Below are 23,919 nucleotides of genomic sequence, written 5' to 3'. Positions count from 1 at the left end.
TTCTTATCTTATTAAATTAATATTTTATGATTCGTTTAGAATTTCCGAAAGTTATTCTCGTAATTTCAACGTTAAAAAATATAAAAATGAATATAGAAAATATCTCAAAATAATTATTTTAAAATATTTTCTACGTAAATCTTATATAATAAACTACATAAAGCGAATAAATATGTTTAAAATATGTTGTATAAAATCTTGTAGGAAACATATTCAATATGAAAAAAAGATGCTGATTCAAAGAAATTTAAAAAGAAGAATATATAAAAGAATATTAGAAAAAAATACTAAAAAAATCAAAATAAATCTTTAAATTTTACATTTCATAAATTTTATCATTAATTTTTTACGTAAATATACTAAAAGAAATGCATGAACTAATTAGGTTGAGATAAAGGATGCTGCAAAAGAATTAAAGGAAGAGTTGAAGATAAAATCGTTCCTAGTTCGGGTTTCCTACGCTAGAGGGCAGCCAGTGTTCATATAGAAGCGGTGTTAGGTGTAGAGAACAGATTGACAACAGGCAGTTGGCTCAGTATTGCCGAAGAGCAGCATTGGGATGGATATGGAAAGCATTTTCCTTATATTGTTGTTATGTAGCACGGTATCGGGACGTTTTATGACTTTTGATAAAAGTAAGCTTTTATGTATTATACACCCTTTAATGTATCTATGCATTTTTTTTTCTTTAATTCAATTTAGTTAATTAAATTATCTTAATTACGTTTTAAATTTAAGTGTATTTCCAAGCTGGAGAAATCCTCTGAAAAATTTACAACACGCTTTTTTATAGTTAATTAAGTCTTTTTTTATTATAATTTTTGTATTTGTTTGTTTTTTTAAATATTTGCGTTTTTTATAAAAAAATTAATTCTGTTATAAAAGCTTAGAAATTCCAATAACGTAACTGCAATTATTAATAACTGGACCAAGTATTTATTCAATAAATCAATATTTCATTAATTAATTTTCTATGATACGGAATTTACTAATTAACGTATGATACATTTCTTTTGAAAAATTTGTCTTTTTTAAATAAAAAATTCTGCTTTTTAAGAAAAGTAGAAAAAAACAAAATTGCATGTTTTGCTGTTTTTTAACTTCGTAAAAAATTCATTTATAGGATTATATCACAGTACAACGAATAATCTTATTTACGCCACATTTGATTTGAAAACCTCAACATGAAATTTAGAAAAAAAATGAAAATTAAAAAAAACAAAAAGACCTCGATAAGTCTTCAGCTGCTTTTCAACAATTTTTAATCGAATAATTATTTTATTTTATAAATCATCTTATTAAATTCAAAAGCAGAAAACTTTATTTTACTCTCTAATAAAAACTTTTTAAAAACGAAGTTAAATTAGTAAATATAATTATAGAAATGATATCTTTATATTATGCTTATTAAAAATAATTTAATTTAACTGTTTATTTTTAGTTTTAAACAATAGTAAATAGTTGTAAAATTTATTATTCTTTTAATATTATTTTATTATTATTAATTTTTTAAATTTTATTTTTAAAAACAAAAAAACTTATAGGTTTTATATTATTAATAAATTATAAATATTTCTGTATTAAATTTGTAAATTTGATAGTGTTTTTCCATTTTGAAATTTTATTCTAAAATATTTATTATATATAAAGATTTATATTAATATAAAAATTTATCAAAATTTGCATACAATTTTTTTACTTTTAGAAATAATTTTATGTAAGTAAAAATATTTTTTACTTCTATTTAATGCACATTAATTTAAAAATTATTAAATAGTATTAAGTGTAATTTATTTCTATTTAAAAAAATAGAGAATAAAAATAAATTAAACTGAAAAAATACAATTATTTTAATTTTATTAATTAATAAATGTAATTCTCATTAATTTCGTTTATTAATGTAAATTACATTTTTGCATTTTTTAAAGAAATTTACACCGGAAAAAAATTGTTTTTTCTTCTAAACAATGAAGTTTAAGTATTTTTAAAGTTAGTAAAAAGTTTGTTTGGAAATTTCATTATGCAGAAAGTGTTAAAAGTTATATTTTAATGTAATATAAAAATATACTTTTATGTGTTAACGAGTTCTTTCATGAATAACTAAGATATGACAGGAGCACTCTAAAAGATGATTAATATTCTTCATGTTTCATACATTAAAAATTGTATACTAACACTTTTATTTGCATGGCTGCATATTCTCATATTTACTTCTTCATGGATTTGTTCGATAATTTGTAAATTTTAGGAATTACAGTTTAAAATTAACTTAATATTTATATACTTTAAGCTTAAAATCATTTTTATGAATTAAGTTATATACAAAAGATATAACTTTAATATTCAAGATATATAAATTTGTTTGTTTTAGAGGGAAAATTTAGAGGGGGAAAACGAATTAATGAGATCTCCTGAATTTTTTTATTATTGTTTTTAAAATTAAACTTATTTTATATTTAATTTTTTAATTTAAACTGTTTTCATATCATTAAATTTAAAAAGACAATGTATTGATCCTTAGCTTAAAATTTGATTGCTTTCTCTTCTACAGAGTTGAGTTTTTTTTTTTTGCATTTTCTTTAATAATTTCGATACAAAATGCTGTGAAATTCTTTAAATTGATATTAATGCGAAATTTTATGCATTATTATTTATTTTATTCATGTTTAAACATTTTTTTCTTGCAATTCTTCACTATGAAACTTGAGACGTGTCATTATGAGCATTGAAAAATTACACTCGAATTTTTAAAATTAAATTATTAAAATTTCGAAAGTTCTTAAGAAATTTTATTAATATTTGTAGTTTAGATTATTTTCTTAAAATTACAACATAAAAATTTTTTGTTGATTTAATATATTTTGGCATTCTATAATTAAATATATAGCCTATATATATTTAGTAATAACATATTTAAAAAATAAATATAAAGTTTTAAATTGTTTTTAAAGAATTTTAATTAAAATATTTAAACTTATTTCATTTTTTATCTCTTTTGGTATTATATTAAATATTAAAATATTTTAGACAGATATTTTCAGATATTTTAAGTGACATTTTAAAATTAAATTTACAAAATAATTTAATATTTAATTATTATAAAAGATAAAAGACAATTAACATTATATATATATATATATATTTAAAAATTGTAGTGTTATATCGATAATAACACGTTATACTGGGGAGAGTTCTTTATTATTTTTTATATTACTATTAATAAAAAGGTTGAAATTGGAAAAATGAAATTTAAATTAATTTTTATTTTTTCTTTTGGAGAAAATTCAATATCTTTAAGAAGAAAAAGTTGAATAATATCTCACACTCGAGAGCTGTCATTGATTTACATTATTTTGAAAGATTTGTTAAATTAAATGTCAAAAAAAAATTCTTATTTTTTAAACTTATATTAATGTTCATTCGCATTTTTATGTTATCTATTTTTTGGAAATTGTTGTATCAATTTCTAAATTTTATTTTAATATCTGTGAAGTGGAAACGAATTTGTTGCACGTTATGCTGATCTTCTCTTCTATATGTTTCCAATGTTTAAATTTTTTTAATAACATAATTTTGCTAGCATTTTAATTATTTTTGCTACAAATTGTACTGCTTCATAACTGTGTGCTCGTGTACAGCATTTCATGCAATATACTTTATAATTTTTTGTAATTGTCTTCTTGAGCAATATCATCACTTCTGTTTTGAAATAAAAACGTTGTAAATATTTAGCTTTTAATGATATTGTTAAGCAATGTTGTATTTTTCATAATTTTGTTAAGCAATTTTATTTTTGTGTAATATAGCCTGAGCAATACTCTCATTAGAAAAATATTGCATATTTAATGGTATCCACCATATTGTTTTGCCCCTCTCTATAATTTACCTTAAAAATTTAACTCTTCTCTATAATATTGTTAAGCAAAACGACTATACACTTTTCTACAATTTGACTTTTTTTTTCTATTGCATGATTAAACAACGTACTTTCTTCTATAATACTGTTTTATAGTATAATTTTAGAGGAGAACACATGATTTTTTGTAATAAGAGAAAATACTCGTATTAAACAATACATTTTCTTTAATAATAATAGAAAGCAATATCTCAATTGCAAAATACGTTTAAGCAATAAGCTTTTTTACTTATAGACATTGTTTAAGCAATAAGTTAACATTTATAATACTGTAAACTAATTAAACTTGTTAATTTTAGAAATTTTTACAGAAGTTAGAGTTTAAAACTTTCGAAGAACATTTCTGCAGAGAATTATTAAAATTGAAAAATATTAGCAATCTTATCTCCTACATTAGATCAGTTTCTAGATGATCCACATCATCATCATCATCATCAGGGGGGAAAATGCGAAGAAAAAAGCTCATTTCTACTCGTATAGAAAATTGTCTTTCAGTTTCTCGAATCCCATTTGAAATACTATTTACTCACTTTTTCACCTTTTTATTACTTGAAATATATCTTAAAAAATATTTTCAAAAGTTTCCAACATATAAAATCCCACGAAACAAGTAAAATAAAACTGATTAGAAAGTCGAAACATCTTAACAACTAGTGAAAAATCGCTTAAATTTAAACTATGATGTAGTACAAGTAAAGCAGGATCAAGCATCTCCACCCATGCCATGTAATTCATTTGGAATTTCTAAAAGAACTACAGAATAAATCATGTATCTATTGTGATTACATAAAACTTTCTTTTATTCTTTTTATAAATCCAAGCATTTTTTCCCCCGTTTTTTCCAGAGCTTACATCATCTTTGCAATCAGCACTCATTCACTCTCACTCCGATGTCTCATTTGCTCTACTGGATTTAGCTCCTCGTCGACGTTTGAAAGAAGAACATGTATTGATGACTGTTGATTTTCCAGGAACACAGAATCAATTCACCTTTGTTCTGGAAAGAGTTCGTGAAAGGGGTAAGTTTATCATCATCATTTTTATTGATAACCCCTGATTTTAAATCGCTTTAAACGCCTATTGTGTACTAAATACATCAGGTTTTATGCGTTTATAAGTAAATTTACTGTTAAAAATAATATTTTTATGTGTTTCTTACGCAGGAAACAAATCGCCGCCCACTTTCGATTCGATAACCAATCATCGAGTATTTGAACAAACGTCGTTAAAACTTTGATGTTCTATTTCTTACGTGAATCACGGAAGACGTCAAATGTTTCTTGTAATAATTTATTTAAGTTAAGTTTAATTTATTTTAAATTTTAGAATATTAAATATAACTGATACACTCACACAAATAGCGTTTTAAGCTTTCAACGCTTAAAATGATATAGAACTTCCTTTCTCTATCATAACTAATAGAAAAAGAATGAAATATGACTTACTAAACACGAATTTCTACTATTTAAATCAAAATAATTGATAAAATATAATTTTTGCTAAACATAAACTAAATTGTTTTAAAATACATAAAATGAAAATATTAATATTAACCCTTTGTTGTGTTCGTGTTATAAATCATTTATTTTCATAATTCTCTTCAATTTTAACAAACTGAACTCATAAAACATTAAAGTAATATGTTAAATTTTATAATTAATAAACGTTAATATATGAAATCCAATCAAAATTTTTCAAATTAAAAATTTAATGAAACTTCCATCTTGTACTAAAAATTACAAAATATCTTAAAATTTAAATAAAAATCAATTATTAAAAACACAATTAAACAATGAGATTTGAGATTTTTATGTAATTTTTCACCTGAATTTTTTTATTTTAAAGAAATATAAAACTTTTAATTTCGAATATAAAAACGGCGTTTTTCTAGAAAATATATTGTGAGAATCGTGTATTAATTTCCAAAAAAGAAAGAAAAGAAAGCAATTCGATTTTGATATAAAATTGTTTTTTCTGTTTTTAAGTGTTGTAAGATTTTTGTTAGAAATAAAGAAAGATTTCATTGAAACCTATCGAAGAAAACAAAAACAAAGAAAACAATCGTGTAGAAATACAAACGATCAAAAGAAATCCCAGAGTAGTAATTCAAAAAGAAAGAAAAAAACAAAGTGAAGAAAGTTCTCTTCTAAAAAAATCTCCAGAGAAAATGTGATATATATATGTATTTATATATGATATACTTTACATAAATTTATTCTCAACCGACTTTGCTTCGTATCTTCTTTCCATCTCTCATAACTCCAGTTTTGTAAATCATAAGTAAAGATTCAGAAAAATCTTGGAAGTTACTATGGAAATCTTCATACTTTAATTGAGACTGGTGTGAGTATATCAGTTATATTCAAAAATCTAAAATTTTAAGTAAAACATCTGTTTAGAAACTGGTAAAATAAATTAAATTTAAATTATTATAAGCATTTTACGTCCTCTGCGATGTTTGTAAGAAATAGAGGATCAAAGTTTTAATGACGTTTGTTTAAATGCTCGATGATTGGTTATCGATTCGAAAGTCGGCGGGGATTGTTTTCTACGTATCTGTTGGTTTATTTAATTGGTTATTTTGATTTGCTGTGAGCGATCCTCCTCTTTTAATGTTCTACCAATCGTCGCTTTAACTATTCAAAATTAATCATTCTTTGTATCTTACTTATATACCAGAGCACTACATATATATTAAAGTGTTAAATCTTTAATTCTTTAACATTTAAGTTTACATAAACTCTACTTTTTGGTTTTTAATATAAATCACTTATATACGAAGAGTATTTATACGTTATCAATTCAAAACTGCCAAAATTAACCGATATAAATCTAAATATCTTCAAAATTATAAAATTCGTGCAATTTTGAATATTTAAACATCTTTTAAATTTCTAATTTATCATTTTAAAATGTTTTAAATCGTTATCAAAAATATATGCAAATTAGTCTTCCAATGTATGTCTTCGAAGAGTGAATTGAACATCTTCAATAATTTTTGATGTATTGCCTCAATTCTTTTGTCTTTTACTGAACTTTACACGTGCGAATGACACTTAAAAGATGACTTTCCATCTATGCGACAATCATTTTACGTTTTACCAACCAAGAATCTGATGAGACTTTTATGAGTTCTTTACCAATACTTACAGAAGTTTGTCCATTGATGTAAGACTCATAGCATTCCTATATCGTTCGAATATTTCCAGACTTTTTATAAAATTATGTATTGCTAGAAACTTCTAATAGCCTTCGGTTGTTTGCCATAGAATTAATTCGGCTGAATAACATTTCCTTTCTGTGCAAGACCAACTCTTCATTAAGAACAATGAGGTTCTCTTTCACGCTTCGGCTTTCCTGCAATACACAATTATGCACTCAGGCTATCAATAGCAAATCGAAAGGTGAAACTTCGTGTTTATGCGGTTATGGTTTATAATTTCCTCGTCGTTTCAATATTCTGACAGACAAACAAAGAGAAAACTTTGCACTTATTTACTATTAAAACACTAATGCATCCAATAAGTGAGACAAGATTGACTATCAATGCAATTTATCTTTAGTTTTCGATATCTTAAGGCGAATAATTATTCGTTATATAACACTACTCCTTTTCCTCTTCCAAATATTAAAATTAAATATTAAACTCAATAGTAAGAATCGTCATCAATAATTGTTTGATGATAAATTATCATTATTTTGTCATTTTAATATCAAGAACTCTCAATTTTATATAATCGTTATTTCTTCAATAAGGAACTTAGATACATGAAAAATTCCTGAAATATTTTGTGAAGTTATCATCTTTAAAGAATAACATCCGAAATTGTAGAAATTCCAAAAATATTTTTTAAAATTTTCATAAGAAAAAAAAAATTGCATTTTTATGTTCGTAAAATGGTTGTAATTATATATAATGTGATATAATAATGCATATTCTAGCAATTTACAAGGCAAACATAGCTAAAAATCACCGTAAAAATACTTTTAAAAAATAGTTTTAAAGGTATGCAAGGTGCAATTTCACAATGCAGTTTTTGCCGATTGCACAGGAATAGTACAAGAAATCTTTTGATATTCAAAAAAATTACTTTACTACTTTACTTTTCTAACAAATTCCAGAAATGTTAAAGCATTCACAACGTTGCCACGAAGATAGCATTACCTCGACGATGTCCAATTTAATGGAATTCGCACTTTTCCATCACTATCAACATTCAAAAAGCGTAGAGAAACGTTATTAAACTATGCAAATCTTATTAATTTAATTTATTATAAGTCGTATAATTTTATTATTATTCTTAATATCCGGACATATATACAGTCGATAATATATTTTATTAGTTGGACAGTTATAAATTATGTGAAACAAAGAGCTGTAAAAATGACAAGTTCTTCCTTTTCGTGCTAAAAAAACACGTTTAAAAATTAGAAATTAAAGTAGATTATGATTAGATTATCCTTTTACCACTTTTATTTTAATTTGTTACAGAATTATTCTTAGATATTTGGTTAAAGTAGTGATTCTTAGCATTTTCTGCATCTCATACTAATTGAAATTTTAAAATGGGATCTCGCATTCACACGGAAAAGAATTTTTCATGTGGATGTTTTATGGGGAAAAATTCTTTAATGGGGTAGATTTTATCATTTTCTAGTGTATATTTTACTCTAATTTCAGTTACAGCATAAGGAATTAGGAAATATTCCCCGAAAAACCCCTAACTATACGGAAGCGAAACTCAAGTAAACGTAAAATTGGGGTGGATTTTAAGGATGTAGTAAAAATTTTTGAAGAAATTTTTCAATATAAATTCGTAAAGGGTAACAGTAATGTTTATTTTGTTAAGTATCTGTGATATAAATCCTCATATCCTTCTTGCGGGTGCGTGAACTCCAGGTTAAGAACGGGGTTAAAGTATATTATATCTTAAAGAAAACAATTAGTAGATAACAAGTTATAAATTGAATTTAGACGAGATGATATCTTGGATAATGTAGATTTATTTATTTATTTTTCTATATTACATTATTTATTTTTGTATTTCTGATATATAAGATACCATAATCCTTTATCAAAAATGTATATTAATGATTCATATTCGTGTTATTTCTTCGTATTTCTTTATATTTTTTGTTTGAGAAATTCATCAATTTATGTTATCTCTCACGCATTTGTTATCTTATATTTCATTTTTTATCATCTTCTGTCGTGTAATATATAACCAAGATGCTAGAAATATATATATATATGAAGATGGAATTTTCTTGTTGCCTCTACCTACTTGATATTTTGTTCTTGTACACTTTTACAACACATTTGTATTGTATCTTCTCGGCTTTTTATCTTCTTGAAGATTAATTAGCAACGTTGTATCATGTGAATACTTGTTATAATTTTTTTTATCTGTTGGATATTTGATACAATATCTTGTTTAATTTACAATTTTTAAGGTTATTTTTTATTTTTAAACTAATTTTTTCTTAGAAATATTCTTAAAAAAGGACATTTTAGAGTATTATTCCTCACAAAATTTAAATGTCTAACATTTTTATACTCTTAAATTTCCGTCTGGTATGATACCCAATTATATTTTCAAACCTAAAATTAATTTTCGATCCAAAAAAACTTATTTTTTTGCATTCTAGAGGCGATATCACGCCCCTTCAGTAACACTAAGAGTTAAATTATTTCTTTGCTTATTTTTCTATTTTTATACCAATTTTTTTCTAATCATTCTGAAGATTTTTTGAATAATAAATATATTTTTTTAATTAATTTTTTATTTTTATGCGTTTTTTTCTCATGTTATTTTCATTTTAAAATATTTTCTTACAAATATTTGCATCAAATCTTTCTATTTTTTCGCCTATAAGCGTGCAGAAAGTGAAATAAATAATTTAAAATGTCATCTCCACGAACTTATTTTCGACCTATTTCTTTTTATATTTTTATGTTACATGCTTATTTATTTTATTTTTTCTGCATTTTATCAATAATTCGTTTGCACTGGCAAACGAATTCTCTATCGATTCCAACATCAAATTATTATTAATCTTTTCATTTATTTATTTTATTTATGCATAATTCCGCAAATTTCTACTTCCCATTCGTTTATCTTTATCAAATATAATACTTTATTTTATCTATTTATTCTATTCTCACGACTTTTTCAATTGTCTTCTTTGCTAAACTTATGCAGATATTAAAATAATGTGAAAAATTGAGAAAATTTATCATGAATAATTTGATTTCTAATAATTTATTTTCCTTATAAGTGTGGGCATTCGGTAGCACGTTATAGCTTCATGGAGCCTAGACAAATTTGAATTAGGGGGGCCTCATGTACAGCACAGTGTTGACTTTAGACATTTTTTTTTAGGGAATTTTTTGTGGAAATATTTTCTTATAAATGATTGGTCTGGAGGTCCCTTGTTGGTGGGGGCCCCAAAAAATTTCTCTTTATTTCCCATAGGATAACGCCCCACTGCGTACATTAAGGTTTATAGGTAATCAACAAATTATTCTGTTTCACTTTTACTTTTTAGATTTTTTAAGTAATAAATTTTACAATTTTTTTACGTATAAATTCATGAAAATTCTCTAATTTTATATAAAATTTATAACATTATTAGTTCACTTTCGTTAAAACTCACGTAGAGGAAGGCTCAAAAATCAGTTAGCCGCGTTTTGCTTTGTCTTCAAGTATCGAACTGGGTAGAAATTTAATTGTTACAATGGTTGGTCCACCCCGTGTATCAAAGCATACATCGTCGTCCTTAAATTTACATCATAAATAAGAGAAAAATTGAGAAAATTTGACATGAAAAATTACATCTTTCTATATATTTAACAGTGTTATTTTACTTTCTATTAGAAAAAAAAAACGTGTATTTGTGCTCATCAGCAAATTTTTTATATCCTCATTTATTAAAACTAAATTTCCTATATTTCCCCCGCGATTTAAGTAATAAATTACAATATTTTTTTTTTACTTATAAATTTATACAAAAATTTCCATTTTTGTATAAATTTATAACGTATTTTCATCAAATCTTAAATACAGGGTGGCCCCATGTTGTGTTCTACGTTATACATTACATATCCATGTATATGTATAAAATTTTAATTATTTTTAAAGTTGTTACCTAACTAGGGCTAAGTTTTATATATATCTTCCTCTTATTAATCTCTCTACAAAGTTAATTTTTGATAATTTAAATATATATATTTTTTTCTATATATAAAGAAAATTAAGAAAATGTAATATAAATTAAACAAACAATTTTATTTCGATTAATTTTAAATGAATCATTTCCTACATTCAATCTTTCAGAAATTAATAATAAAAATTTAATTAAAATTATTATTATTATTTTTATTATTTTTCTTGAAATTTCATAAAAATTACTTTTTGAGATTCGAATTAGTATTATAATGAAGAGAAATAAATTTATTTAAAAGTAAATTGTTTCCCTTTTCAATTAACTCTAACAGAAACAACAAAAATTAAGAAAAATAGGGGGAAAAATTGAAAGTAAATTTAAAGCCGCGTGCATTGTCTTAAATTATATTTTTATTATTGATTAAATTCTTCGCAATCTTATTTTCGATCCAGTCATAAATCCTGTGTTAATTAAAGGTTTTACTCTTCTTTTTTTTTTTTACAAAAACTTTTCTCTTCTTAAACCGTGAATTTTTCCTATTACAAAAAAAGAAAACTTCCTAGCACTTTCTTCACGGTTTTATTTAATAATTTCTTTTTAAAACTAATTGTTTCCTTAATGCAAATTATTTTTTTACGTTTAATCTTCTTATAGGAAAAGTAAAACAATAATTAAGAAAATTATAAAACAAATTTATATATATATACATATATATTATTTTTTAGACAGTGTTTTTCATTATTTTTCTATTTTTTCAGAAAAATATGGCGTGTAGCTTCACTTTTTTCTGTATTTTTTCAAGTGTACGTTGTTCGTTTTATTTTATTTTTTTGTATTTTATCAAAAAAATGCATTGTTTACTTTTCATTATCAATTTTAAAAAATTCAAATTGTTTGCTGGTTTGAGTGGCAAGTTATAAATAATTTTTTTAAAAGAAAATTAGAAATTTCATAAACATTTTATTCTATTTGAACTAAACTTTAGTGTTAAAACACTTCCAAATTGGTTTCCTTCTATGTCATTAAACTTTAGTTTTTTATTTTATCACCTTTCTTATCATTTCTGTTTACTTTTTTTATCATTTTGAAATATTTATCTCCAAAGCGAATTTATTTTAATCCTAAGATAACATTTCCTTATATAAATTTCTATATATTATTCGTCTGATGAATATTTATAACAATGTTGGGGGGGGGGTATTTTGAAAAGTATCCGAAATATAATAAAATTTTGCGTGGAGATAAAATTATTAATAAATTACACAAGAAAATTATAAATTTAACTCGTATAAAAACAGGAATTGTCTATATTTTTTTAAAAAAGAATTTATTGTATTTTTGTACATAAAAATACAATTTTTTTGTACTTTTCTTATATTAGCTTTATATATAAAATACAAATAAAAATAAAAGTATCTTGTATTATTTTATAAATCTGTAAATTTAAAATATAATTTTATTCACTTTTTAAAGCTTTGTTTTATATTACATATAAACAAACGTAATTTCTAATAAAACGTAGCATTATAAAACTTTTAAATATATATAAATTTTTTATATTTTACAAAATTCATTTTTCATTTTTTCCAATTTTTCTCGACATTTTTTTTTATTCCAATTTCCGTCTTGTTTTTGTATAAGACGATGATTCTTTTTTTTTTACTTCATCTTTTATTTATGCTATCTTTTATATACTTAAATTAACTAGTTTTACTTTATTTAAATCCCCATTTCTTCAGTTAAATATATATATATTTAAATCTATTTTCTTTCTAACATTTTCATTAAATTATTTTTTTTTTCTTCTTTTCTTGCAAAATTCGAAACTGGTCTAACTCTCTCCTTCTTAAATCACTTACTTCGAACCAATATCACATTTTTCTTAAATCAGCATTCCACACCAAAGCTTCTTCTTTGTTTTTTCTTCTGTTTTTTTTTTCTTCTGTTCTTTCATTTACTCTTTGCATATTTCACTTTACCAATTTCGTCTCCACCTCTTTACTTTAACATTCATTCTTTCTAAACAGAATATCTTCATTTACTTTGTACAAAGTTTTCTCTCCTTTCTCATTTTGTTTCATTTAAAAAAAACGAAAAATTCTTCCCTCTTAAACAATAAACACGAGGATTAAACAAGATGCATCACTTTACAATGATAAAACGAAAAAATTTGCATATCAAAAACAGAAATTTCTTCTGTTTTTTGACTCGAATCCCATCTCCTTCAACGCTTTCGAGAGAGATTTATTTTAATTATATAATTTTGAACATTCCTGAAACTTAAATTGAACTTTCTAAATGCATTTTAATTAAGTTGGAAAGTTAAATTTGCTTTTTTTTAATAATTAAAAAATTTTAATGAAAATCACTTCGCTGTAATAAACGGCTTGATAATTTTCATCTGGTATTAAAATATTGCATCAATTAGTTAAATATGCTTAACACATGGGCAAATTTACTCAATTTATGTTTAAAGATTTTGCGACTTAACACTTTATTTAAGTTCTTTATTCTAACTCGATACGTGATGTGTTAATAAAGTTGATTTGCAGCTCGCAACTAACATTAAAATTTCTTATGATACTTTTGTCTATCGTCGTGAATTTTAATTTTATACTTTTTTAAAAGAAATTTACTGTATTTTCTCTTAATTTACACCCAACATTGTTAACAAGATCGTTATACTTCTTATTACTAAAAGTGTAAAAAAACAAGCTAAAAATCTTTTGTTATAAAATTACAATTTTTAAATCAATAATATCGAGTGATGTGATAATTCATAATTTAAGCTATTGTTTGTCGATTTTCATTGTATACCCTTATATTATTAAAAGTATAAAGACATATCCTTATACAGTATATAATGTATATCCTCATATTATTAAAGTATAAAGATATATTCCTTATGTGTGTGTGTATATATATATATATATATCCCTCTATCTCCTTCATCATCGTCTATCTCCTTATATTATAAAATATATTCCTTATAATCTTTAATAATAATAAATGTTTAAAAAGACTTTAATATATTGTTTATAAATTTCTTAGAAATAGGTTAAGAAATGTACCTATAAATTATTGTTTATCTCGATTTACTTATCTAATATTGACATTTTAACAATGCACTAATCTAAAAATAAAAAATCGCAATAAAAAGAAAGAAAAATAACAATATATAATCGATAAAATCATGACAAACATAATCTAGAATAATTCTTTAGTACAGATTACACGTAAAGTATTCATATATCAACTTTTATTTGTTTACATCTTTTAGAAAGTAAGATTTAAAAAAAAGCATATAAATCTAAAACGAACAATACAAAACTAGCGAAAAATAAATCACGATAACATAAAAATTAGCAAAAGTATCTAAAAATTTAATGTATTCGTAGATTTATGTCTACTTTTATACAGAAAATTACATAAGAAGAGTTACGCATTTATAACTTTGTAATATTACACGCATTGTATTGTAGAAAATATTGTAATTCTCGAACAACTGGAAAAGAAAATAAGAAAAATAAATAAATAAATAAAGAACACGCAACACATTCTGCAAAAGAAAAATATCACGTCATATGTATAAAAGTGTATCTCATAATAAAAGAAACACATTACGGATACTACGAGTATTGATGATATTCTTAAAGGTAGTAAAAGAAACTGCAACTACAAAAAGCCTTTCAGCAACTTTGCAAATATTCTCATGCCTAAAAAGATTTGTCCATATTCCTTCCATTTACTAAATATTTTATCATAGAACCTATGTAGAAATCTCTATAATGATCCATTACAATGCTGTTTTGTAAATGTTAACACATTAATAATGATGAAACATACTCAAAATACCGAAAATTCCTTTTAAATATGGAAATATTTTCATTTTCTTTTGTAAAATTATCAATTTCTTAAGTAACAATGTGTCGTCAATATACGTAATTAATAATAACATTTGAAATTGTTACGCAACTGACGTTTAAATTGTCGATTTCCTTTGTTGTAAATTTTGAAATTAACAATGTATAATATAACAATGTTACTTATTTTGCATTGTTACGTCACTTATTCGTCATTGGCGCTTAAGTTGCCGATTTCCTTTATTTTAAAATTTGAATTTTGAAATTAATATTGAGCGACGTAACAATTCATAATTAAAAATTTTCAATTTAACAATGTTTGATTTGTGTAACAATACGTAGTACAACGTCATTATTTGTTCGACACTGTTAATTATAAATGATGTAATAATTCACGATTAAAACCATCGCTTGTCAATATTATTCATTTAAAGTTTGAATTTCGTCATTATCAATATTTAATGACGTAACTAATTATTATTTTTCAGTTGTAAGGTTTCAAAACTGTAGTTTTAAATGTAATAAACGGAGAATAAATTAGAAAATTTCGCAGAAAATAATAGCATTTTATGTAATATTTTCAGAGTATTAATCTTTAGATATATTAAAGTAATCATCTATCGGAGAAAAATATGGAAGCAATAAAGGAATTTTTCATTACTTACATGAAAAAAACAATTATTTGGGGGATGTAAAATATTATAAATAAATATAGAAGTAATTTTTTTTCCTCTTTTCAGTAATTTTAAATGATTATTACCCAAATTCACTCACTACTTCTGTAAACAGTTGCGTCATTTTAGCTAATAAATTCAACGTGATTATATATACATAATAAATTATTACAGAAATTATTTGTATATTTGTATAGTTTTCCTTATTTATTTTAAAGAATGTTAAAAATATATAAATAAAAATTAAGCATTAGAATACATTATATTAAGCTTACATTGTGAGATTTCTAGTGATTAAAATTGTTGAATTTCTAACTGCCGAAAAAGTTTATAAATTATAATTTTATGTTTAATTTAAAAAAATTAAATATTAAAATTTCCTATTGTAATTTTTCTTAACCGAAATATTCCACACACACTAATAATCATAGAGAAAAAGCTTTAAGTCACTTGGACTTCATCCAACTTTCTCTTTTAGCAAACCGACCTCACCTCTTTAATGGAGCTATAAAGGGAGAGAAATTTAGGAAGGGACTATTACGAGTTATTTTTTATATACTTGATAGAATAACACCTTATGTCCAGATTTCATTTATTTAACTTTCTTAAATCACATTGTTCCTTTTCTAAATTTTTAAATTTTGCATTTAATGCCATCCAATTATAGAATAGAAGACTTAAAGTATGATTCCATTATGCATTACTCTATACTGCATACACACTGGTAAAGTCCCCTCAGACTATCATTTGGCCACACTTTTTGTATACATTTAGTAGTCTGAGTTCTATTTTAGAGAATACATTCTTTACTCCTTTTATTTTTTTTTTTATAATAAAACACATTTTTGAAGTTTTAAATCCATCTTGTTCCCTTCCAAATAGAATTTCCTTTAGAAATATATATATTTATATACACTTCTGTTCTATTTCTCTCCAATTTTTTTATTTCGAAATATTATTTTTGTAGTAGAAAGTAATAATTTTATAACATAACCAATTGTAGCAAACTGTTTCGTATACATTTTCCTCTTTGCTTTTTCAACTCTATTGAATTTTACCATAGAGGACGACGTTCGGTATTTATTTCTGTAACAAAAATACTTCTGCTTTTTCTAAAGCTTATTTTTCTTCTACGCATTCTCTTATACCATGTTGTAAAGATTTCATACTACAATGTTATTTTTTCCTGATTTTTTTCAATGTCCTTTTGTAATATTTCCAAAATACATTTTCTCTTATGTCCTTTTACTTTCCTTATTTACTTTTCAAAACTATTTTTTTTTCCTCCCCTTTCTTTAATTATATTGACAAATTTCTATAGGCAAATTAATGTTAATTTTAATTACTTACAGTTCTTACACGTTAATTTAATTACATTTAAAATTAGTAGAAGTATCATCGAACGTTGCTTTTTGAATATTTTTAAAAATATACAATAATATACAGTAAAACCTGTCCAAAACGGAAACCAGCCAAACCAAAAAAAGATATTCGGTACCGTGAGATTCCGGTTTACAGAAGTTTTACTGCATTGCATATTTTAAAAAATTAAAGTAAATAATTGTAAAAAATGCAGTTGTTTTGAATGAAAATAACACGAGTGTTATATAAAAAAATGCAATTTTTGTAAAATTAAAAATTGCAGTATTTAATAAAATCGCAAATTTCGCAGAAAATTACAAGACTTGTAAAAATTAAAATACAAATATTTGCTAAAAATGCAAGTTTTTTAAAACAAAAAAGCAAATGCAAAATTGAAAAATTGCAGTTGTAGGGTTGCATTTTTCAAGTAAAATACGAATTATTTTGCAATTTCGAAAAGTTTTCTGTGGATCATCTGTTAAAATCATAAATAATTTTAGAAATTATTTGATTTTAACGGATGACCTACACAAAACTTTAAAATAATTCAATATTCACTTTTCACTTATACAAAGTTCTCAGAAAATAATAAACTGATAATAAAATTTGTGATTTTTTTTAATAAAAATTCATTTTTATAACTTCAAATTTTTTATATACTTATTCTTATTACATATAAAGTGCTTTAATACTGTTTTATTACATTTTTATCTTTCTCCAAAGAGACACTTTATCATTTTTCATTCAAATTTTATTATCTTAATAAAAATCTCTCTAACAATATCAATTAACAATTTGACAGATAATCACGCTTTAGAAAATCTAAGTTATTATTTACAATTGCAGGCCTAAAATCTAATTTCTCTCAATTAAATAATGAAGATAATTCAATAAAATTATTATATCACAATTAAATAAATCGAGTTTTATAGAAACAATACAATATAGAAATCAAAATTAATTTAATATCAAGTAATTTTATAATTACCATTAACAAAATTAACCTTTAAATTAAAAAAAAAAAATTCAGCGACCAGTTACCTAACTTTCCGAGCAAAAAATGTTAAAATTGCGTTTGGCGCCATCTGTTAAGAGAGATTTAATTTTAAAAGTTTTTATATTATTAATTATTATAAAATGCTAAAAAGTCTTAATTTTGAGGGAGAGACGGATTTCATAAAAGAATTGTAAATGCTAATAACGAGTAAAATCTTCATTAAGTCTAACCCCACTCGATATGCGATACGTAATTCCCTCTATCTCCCCCACCCCCTCGACCTTTCAATCACCAAAATTTAATAGCAAAAACGTCCCTGACACACAATCCTCCCTGCAAAATTTCAGAAACTTTCGACAAAAAGCACAGGAATTATTAAGCTTTAAATTGGGTGAACAAAATTGGGCCCCACATACACAAAACCTCCATACATATAGAAAAACTCCCCCAAATATTTTTGCATTTCTCGAAGTTTCAAGGTCAACCAAATCCAAAAATGTAAAAATCTTGGGGAGGGGTCATTTTTTTCAATGGCCATACTTTCCCTCTTATATATAACAGCCGGAAAGTAAACATGTAAACAAATTTATAGAATTGTTTATCGTCATATTTTTATTATTAATTAATATTGGACAATATTGTTTGTAGATAAAGTATCAATTAATAATAGATACCTTTTATCATTGAGATAATAACTCTAACCAAAAAAATAGAAAAAAATCAGCCATAAACAAGATAATAACCTCCTAAATATCAAGAGAAAGCTCAACTTTTATTTGAAATCGATAATAAACTTATTTGTTGTAATGCTTTTCTCATCCTCGTAATTCTTCCTCACAAAATTGTTATTAGAAAGAATTTTGCTATTTTCTCAATCTTTATCTTTTTGCCACATTGTTCAATAACAAAGTAGCTTTGGCAGAAAATATTACTTATTTAATAAATTCCTTATAAAATACAACCGTTAAAGCAATGTTTACTTAAAACTTACATTACGTATAATCTGTTACAAATCGCTGCTTCCACTTTCCTCATGCCTTAATTGTTTAATTAGAATTAGAATAATGAGAAATATAATAGCAACTTCCACTTAAGCATAAAATTATAATAATGCATACGTTATAATAATATGCAATTTATCATAAAATGGTAATTAATGATACAGATTTTTGTTCCCTCTTTACAAAAATGTAAATTGTATACGGGTTTTACGTCTTCAATGCTTACGATTTATCAGAAGAACCGCACATGTTTCTTGAGAATTGCAGTAAACACATCAAAAATCGATGGTAATTAATAGCATTTCTCCTCGTCATAAGCAGAAGTGCTTGATCTCTCCCCAGACATTAGCTCCTGTTATGGACATAGAAGTCGTAATCCTAGATTTCTTACATCTCGTTGGATGATTATTTTGACAAGCTTTATTGCATCGTCATTTATTATTCGTTTTCACTACGCTGAAAATGACAATCCACTCTGACCATTATACTTAACTGGCTTATGATTAAGTATCACTATACACTTGTCAGTTTTGAAAAATATTTTCTTTGATATTTTTATCGTAAGTACGTCATTTTCTACGTTACATTTTATTAAAGCGCATTTTTTTTTTTTTTTTTTTTTTTTACTTTCGTTTTCAAAAGCATGTGTTTTAAAAATTGTCCATTTCGATAAACACGTGCGAAAATACATCAATTTCATTGTGGTCAGTGACGCGTAAATTTGTCAATTTCTTTTTTCCTCGTGCATAATATTGTCGATTTCTCTCGCACGTGAGAGATATATTATCGAAAATTTGTCGATTTCATTCAAACACGTGCGTAATATTTATTATTATTAATTTTGTCAATATCATCTGCCCGTGTCTTTTTTCTTCTGTTTTGTGTTAGTTACGTGTATTATTATATATAATTTTGTCGATTTCATTAACGTTTAATTATTTTTCTGTTACATAAATGTTTCAATTACTCCCACATGTATTTTTTTATGTAATCAATTCGTTTTAACACGTGCTTTTTCGTTTAGCAATTTAAAATAGAATTTACTTTGACTAGTTTATTTGAATGCATAAAAATTTTAAATTACGTAATAAATATTTTATACCTTAAGCTTTTTAAAATATACACTTTTTAAAAAAATTAAATTACATTTATTTATATTTCTAGTTTGTTCATTTTTTTATAAGTAGACTGAAGATAGATACATTGATTCGTATTATAATAACGTTGAAGCATCTAAATAGATACTTCAAGTTGTCAAGTAACCTTTCTCCAGTATTTTAAAATTGTTATAACAACAACTACAAGAAGAAAATAAGCAAAATAACCGAAAAAATTCATTTCGTGCAATCACGTACCACGTTCTATCATGAATCTCTTCTTCATTTCATCATTATCATTCATACGCGTGCAAAATTTTTCCACGATCAGCCGAATTTCTTCTAATTTTGTCCACTTATCTGGACACCTGCCAAATTTATCAATATCTCCCTCTCAACACGCGTGATAATTTTGTTAATTTGGTGAGCGCACGTGACCAATTTTGTTAATTTTATCTGACACGTGGATTACTTACACATTCATTTCTTTTCTCTCCATTGAACATCTAATAAAATAAAATGTCATTTGCATCTTTCTGAATTTTAATATAAAATGAAAGGTTACTAAAAATACATTTAATAAGTATTTTAAAATTTAATATTTTTCCCTCTTTTTATGAATTATCCATACTGATTTTTAGATAACTCGAGATATCTACTCAATATTGAACTGTTCACATTTTCTTCGGGAACAAAAAAAATGGGGAAAGAAACCATTATAATCTCTTATTCGCCTCACCTGGGGCTATTGTTCTTTTATCCCATTTAAGTTTCAAATGATGAAACTAAGTTTAATAAAATACATTTTCAAACTCGATTTTTTTCATTTAAAAAGTCTGTATGACTTAATCGAACAATATTGCTCAACAGAGAATATTTTATATGTTCTACTTTTTATTATAATTCATATTTTTATTTGTAAAATATTAAATTCCGGGAAAATGTTGAGTGGAAGAAGGAAAAAACAAGAGGATGAAGATGGCGTAAATGAAGAAGGAAGCAGAAAGAAACAAGAGGATGAAGATGAAAGAGAAAAATTAAAAGATTATCAAAAATGAAGCTAAATTAATTTTCAAATATACATTAAAATCATTAAATATTTTTTTATATTAAAAAGAATATAATTTATAATATTTAAAAATCAAAATTGAATTGTATATGAATTTAATAATTCAAAATATATTTTATTTGCTGAATAATATATAATTTGAAACTAAAAATAAGTTAGTTAAAAATTTAAAAAGCAATTTAAATATTTTTCAATAAATATTTTATTTATTGTGAAATGTTTTAAATATAAATTTTATTTATAAATAATAAAATAACATTTAAAAAAATTAAAGCAAATTATAATTTAATAACATTCTAAATACCGTAAAAAATATATTAGTAATAAAAAGTTAATTTTTATAGAAAAAAAAATATGAGATATTTTCTAAAGAATTTCATTTACTGTACATTTAATATTAATTTGTACAAGTTGTACAAATGTAAGCAATATCTTAACAAGTAAACCGAAGTAGAATGTTGATCTATATAAAACTACAGTATTAAAATTCAGTTTATATGCTTATGAATTTTAAAACATGGCCTCATATCTTCTAAACTAGACATTGAATAGAGCTTTATGTAACTTTAATTAATATTGTACTATAAATTATACTATAAATCAGAATTTCGCGTTTTAATTATTAAATTCAATTAAAACTTTTAATTCTTACTTTTGTAAAATTATACTTTTAAAAGTAATAAATAAGGTCACGTGATCCATTAAGTATTGTTTTCGTTGATAATTATTTCTCTTGGATTAAATATCAGTAATTTTGTATGATGTATGAATTCTCCACGATAATTAATCATTTTATAATCGGATTATTCAAAATATTATTATTAATCTTTCGTAAAATTCAATTTTGGATATTCGATTTTAATCTTTTCCTATTAAAAATGCTTGATATATAAATATTAATAATTTTTCTTGATAATTCTTCCTTGATTCGTTCATTTATTTTCATTAACTTTCGTGTTTATAAATTAATTTTTACGTCATTTTCTATCGTCAAAATGATTAATTTTGTTTATTTTTATTTTTGATTATTGTTGAAGATCTGTTAGAAATTTAGAATATTTTTTTGCTTTTTTGGTTAAAATATTAACACGAATTTTAATGATAACAAGCAAAAATTTTATTTATTTTCTTGGCTGATTTTTTTAAAAAAATGCAAAAATTATGTTTAAAATTTTTGTTTTTTATATAATTATTTTTCTTTCTAATGATGATTAAAATTTAATTTTCATTTCTTTTAGAAATTTGATTCATTATTTTTTTTTCCTTTAATTTTTTTAAATATTAAATGTCTCTAATTTAAGATTACAACTTTAATTAGCTTAGTTAAAGATATTTGAAAGTATTCAATCAGATATAGATTTTGCTAATTTTTAATAAATTTTGGCTATTTTTTATTAACTCAATTAACTTTTTTTACGTGAAAAAATAAATCAACTCAAAAAAGCTTTTATTTATATAAATTTTCTAGATTTAATTATGATAAAAATTTGTGTATCGAGTTATCTACTACTTAAGAATTTATATTAATTTTTTTTTTCTAATATATATTTTAATCATAAAAATCTCTAAAATAAACATGAATAAAAGTAAAATAAAAGTGAAAATTATTTATAAATATACTTTTCGCTTGATTAAATTCAATATTTTTTGTTTTTAAGCTGTTTTATCAAACGTATTTTATCTTATTTGTAACAATTTGCATCAACCAATTTAATTTTATAATTAAATTTTTTTTTTAATCCTTAAAATTGTTGCTTATAAATATCAGGTCAGTCCATAAGTCCATGCGCATTTTTATGACCTTGAGAAAAATCTTGTTTTGCTGTTAAAAATGTCAGTCTAATGTGATAATTTTTACATTGAAGTGTTAAATTGGATCTCATTCATATAATACTGTTCAGAATTGTAAACATTTCAGTTGTTTATTTTCGTTAAAATGGAAGTAACCGACGTATATAAAAGACATGTTTTATACTTTTTATTTTTAAGTGGTGAGAATGCTACAAATGCAGCCGAAAAAATAAATACTGTACATAATCAAATTGTAATTAGTGCAAGGACTGCGCAGAAGTGGTTTGAAAGATTTAGAAACAATGATTTTAGTGTGGAGGATAAAGCTCGTACTGGAAGACCTGTTGACTTTGATGATGATGCTCTCTCTGCACTAGTTAAAGCAGAACCATTTTTAACAGTTGATGAAACTGTGGAACATTTAAATTCATCCCATGGAACCGTTCATAGACACCTACAACAAATTGGAAAAGTTTCAAAGCTAGGAAAATGGATACCACATGAACTGTCAATAGCTAACCGACAACAACGTGTAAACATTTGCACGTCTCTTTTATCCCGTATTGCTTTAGAACCTTTTCTTGGTAGGCTGGTTACTGGAGACGAAAAATGGATCCTCTATAATAATGTGACGAGAAAAATACAATGGATGGATCGCGACAAGCAGCTAAAACCGACTGCAAAAGGTGGGTTGCATCCAAAAAAAATTCTTTTGTCTGTTTGGTGGGATATGTCGGGTGTAATTCACTTTGAGCTGTTAGAACCTAATCAAACAATTACAGCTCAAATGTATTGTGAGCAATTAGAGCGTTTAAATGAAAAATTGAAAAAAAATCGACCGTCGTTAGTGAACAGAAAGCGGGTTCTCTTGCAGCATAACAATGCCAGACCACACGCTGCAAAAATAACTGTACAGAAACTTGAAAGCTACAACTGGGAAATTTTACCTCATCCACCATATTAGCCAGATATTGCTCCCGGT

General features: G+C 24.2%; 1 protein-coding gene across 1 annotated transcript in view; it reads left to right on the top strand.

Annotated features, from left to right (window-relative positions):
• Positions 1 to 519: 519 nt before the first annotated feature.
• The window catches only part of LOC136979223 (cartilage oligomeric matrix protein-like), a 100,919-nt gene continuing 77,519 nt past the window's right edge, over positions 520 to 23,919 (top strand). Inside the window, 2 exon segments of the mRNA XM_067275169.1 lie at positions 520 to 635; positions 4,762 to 4,935. Coding sequence (XP_067131270.1) covers positions 560 to 635; positions 4,762 to 4,935 — 250 coding nt within the window. The 5' untranslated portion in view covers positions 520 to 559.

Source organism: Centruroides vittatus, unplaced genomic scaffold (assembly GCF_030686945.1).
Source record: "Centruroides vittatus isolate TY-2023 unplaced genomic scaffold, ASM3068694v2 contig_596, whole genome shotgun sequence".
Classification (NCBI taxonomy): Eukaryota; Metazoa; Arthropoda; class Arachnida; order Scorpiones; family Buthidae; genus Centruroides; species Centruroides vittatus.
Note: the sequence above shows the minus strand (reverse complement) of the source record. Positions and strands in the feature narration are given on the sequence as shown.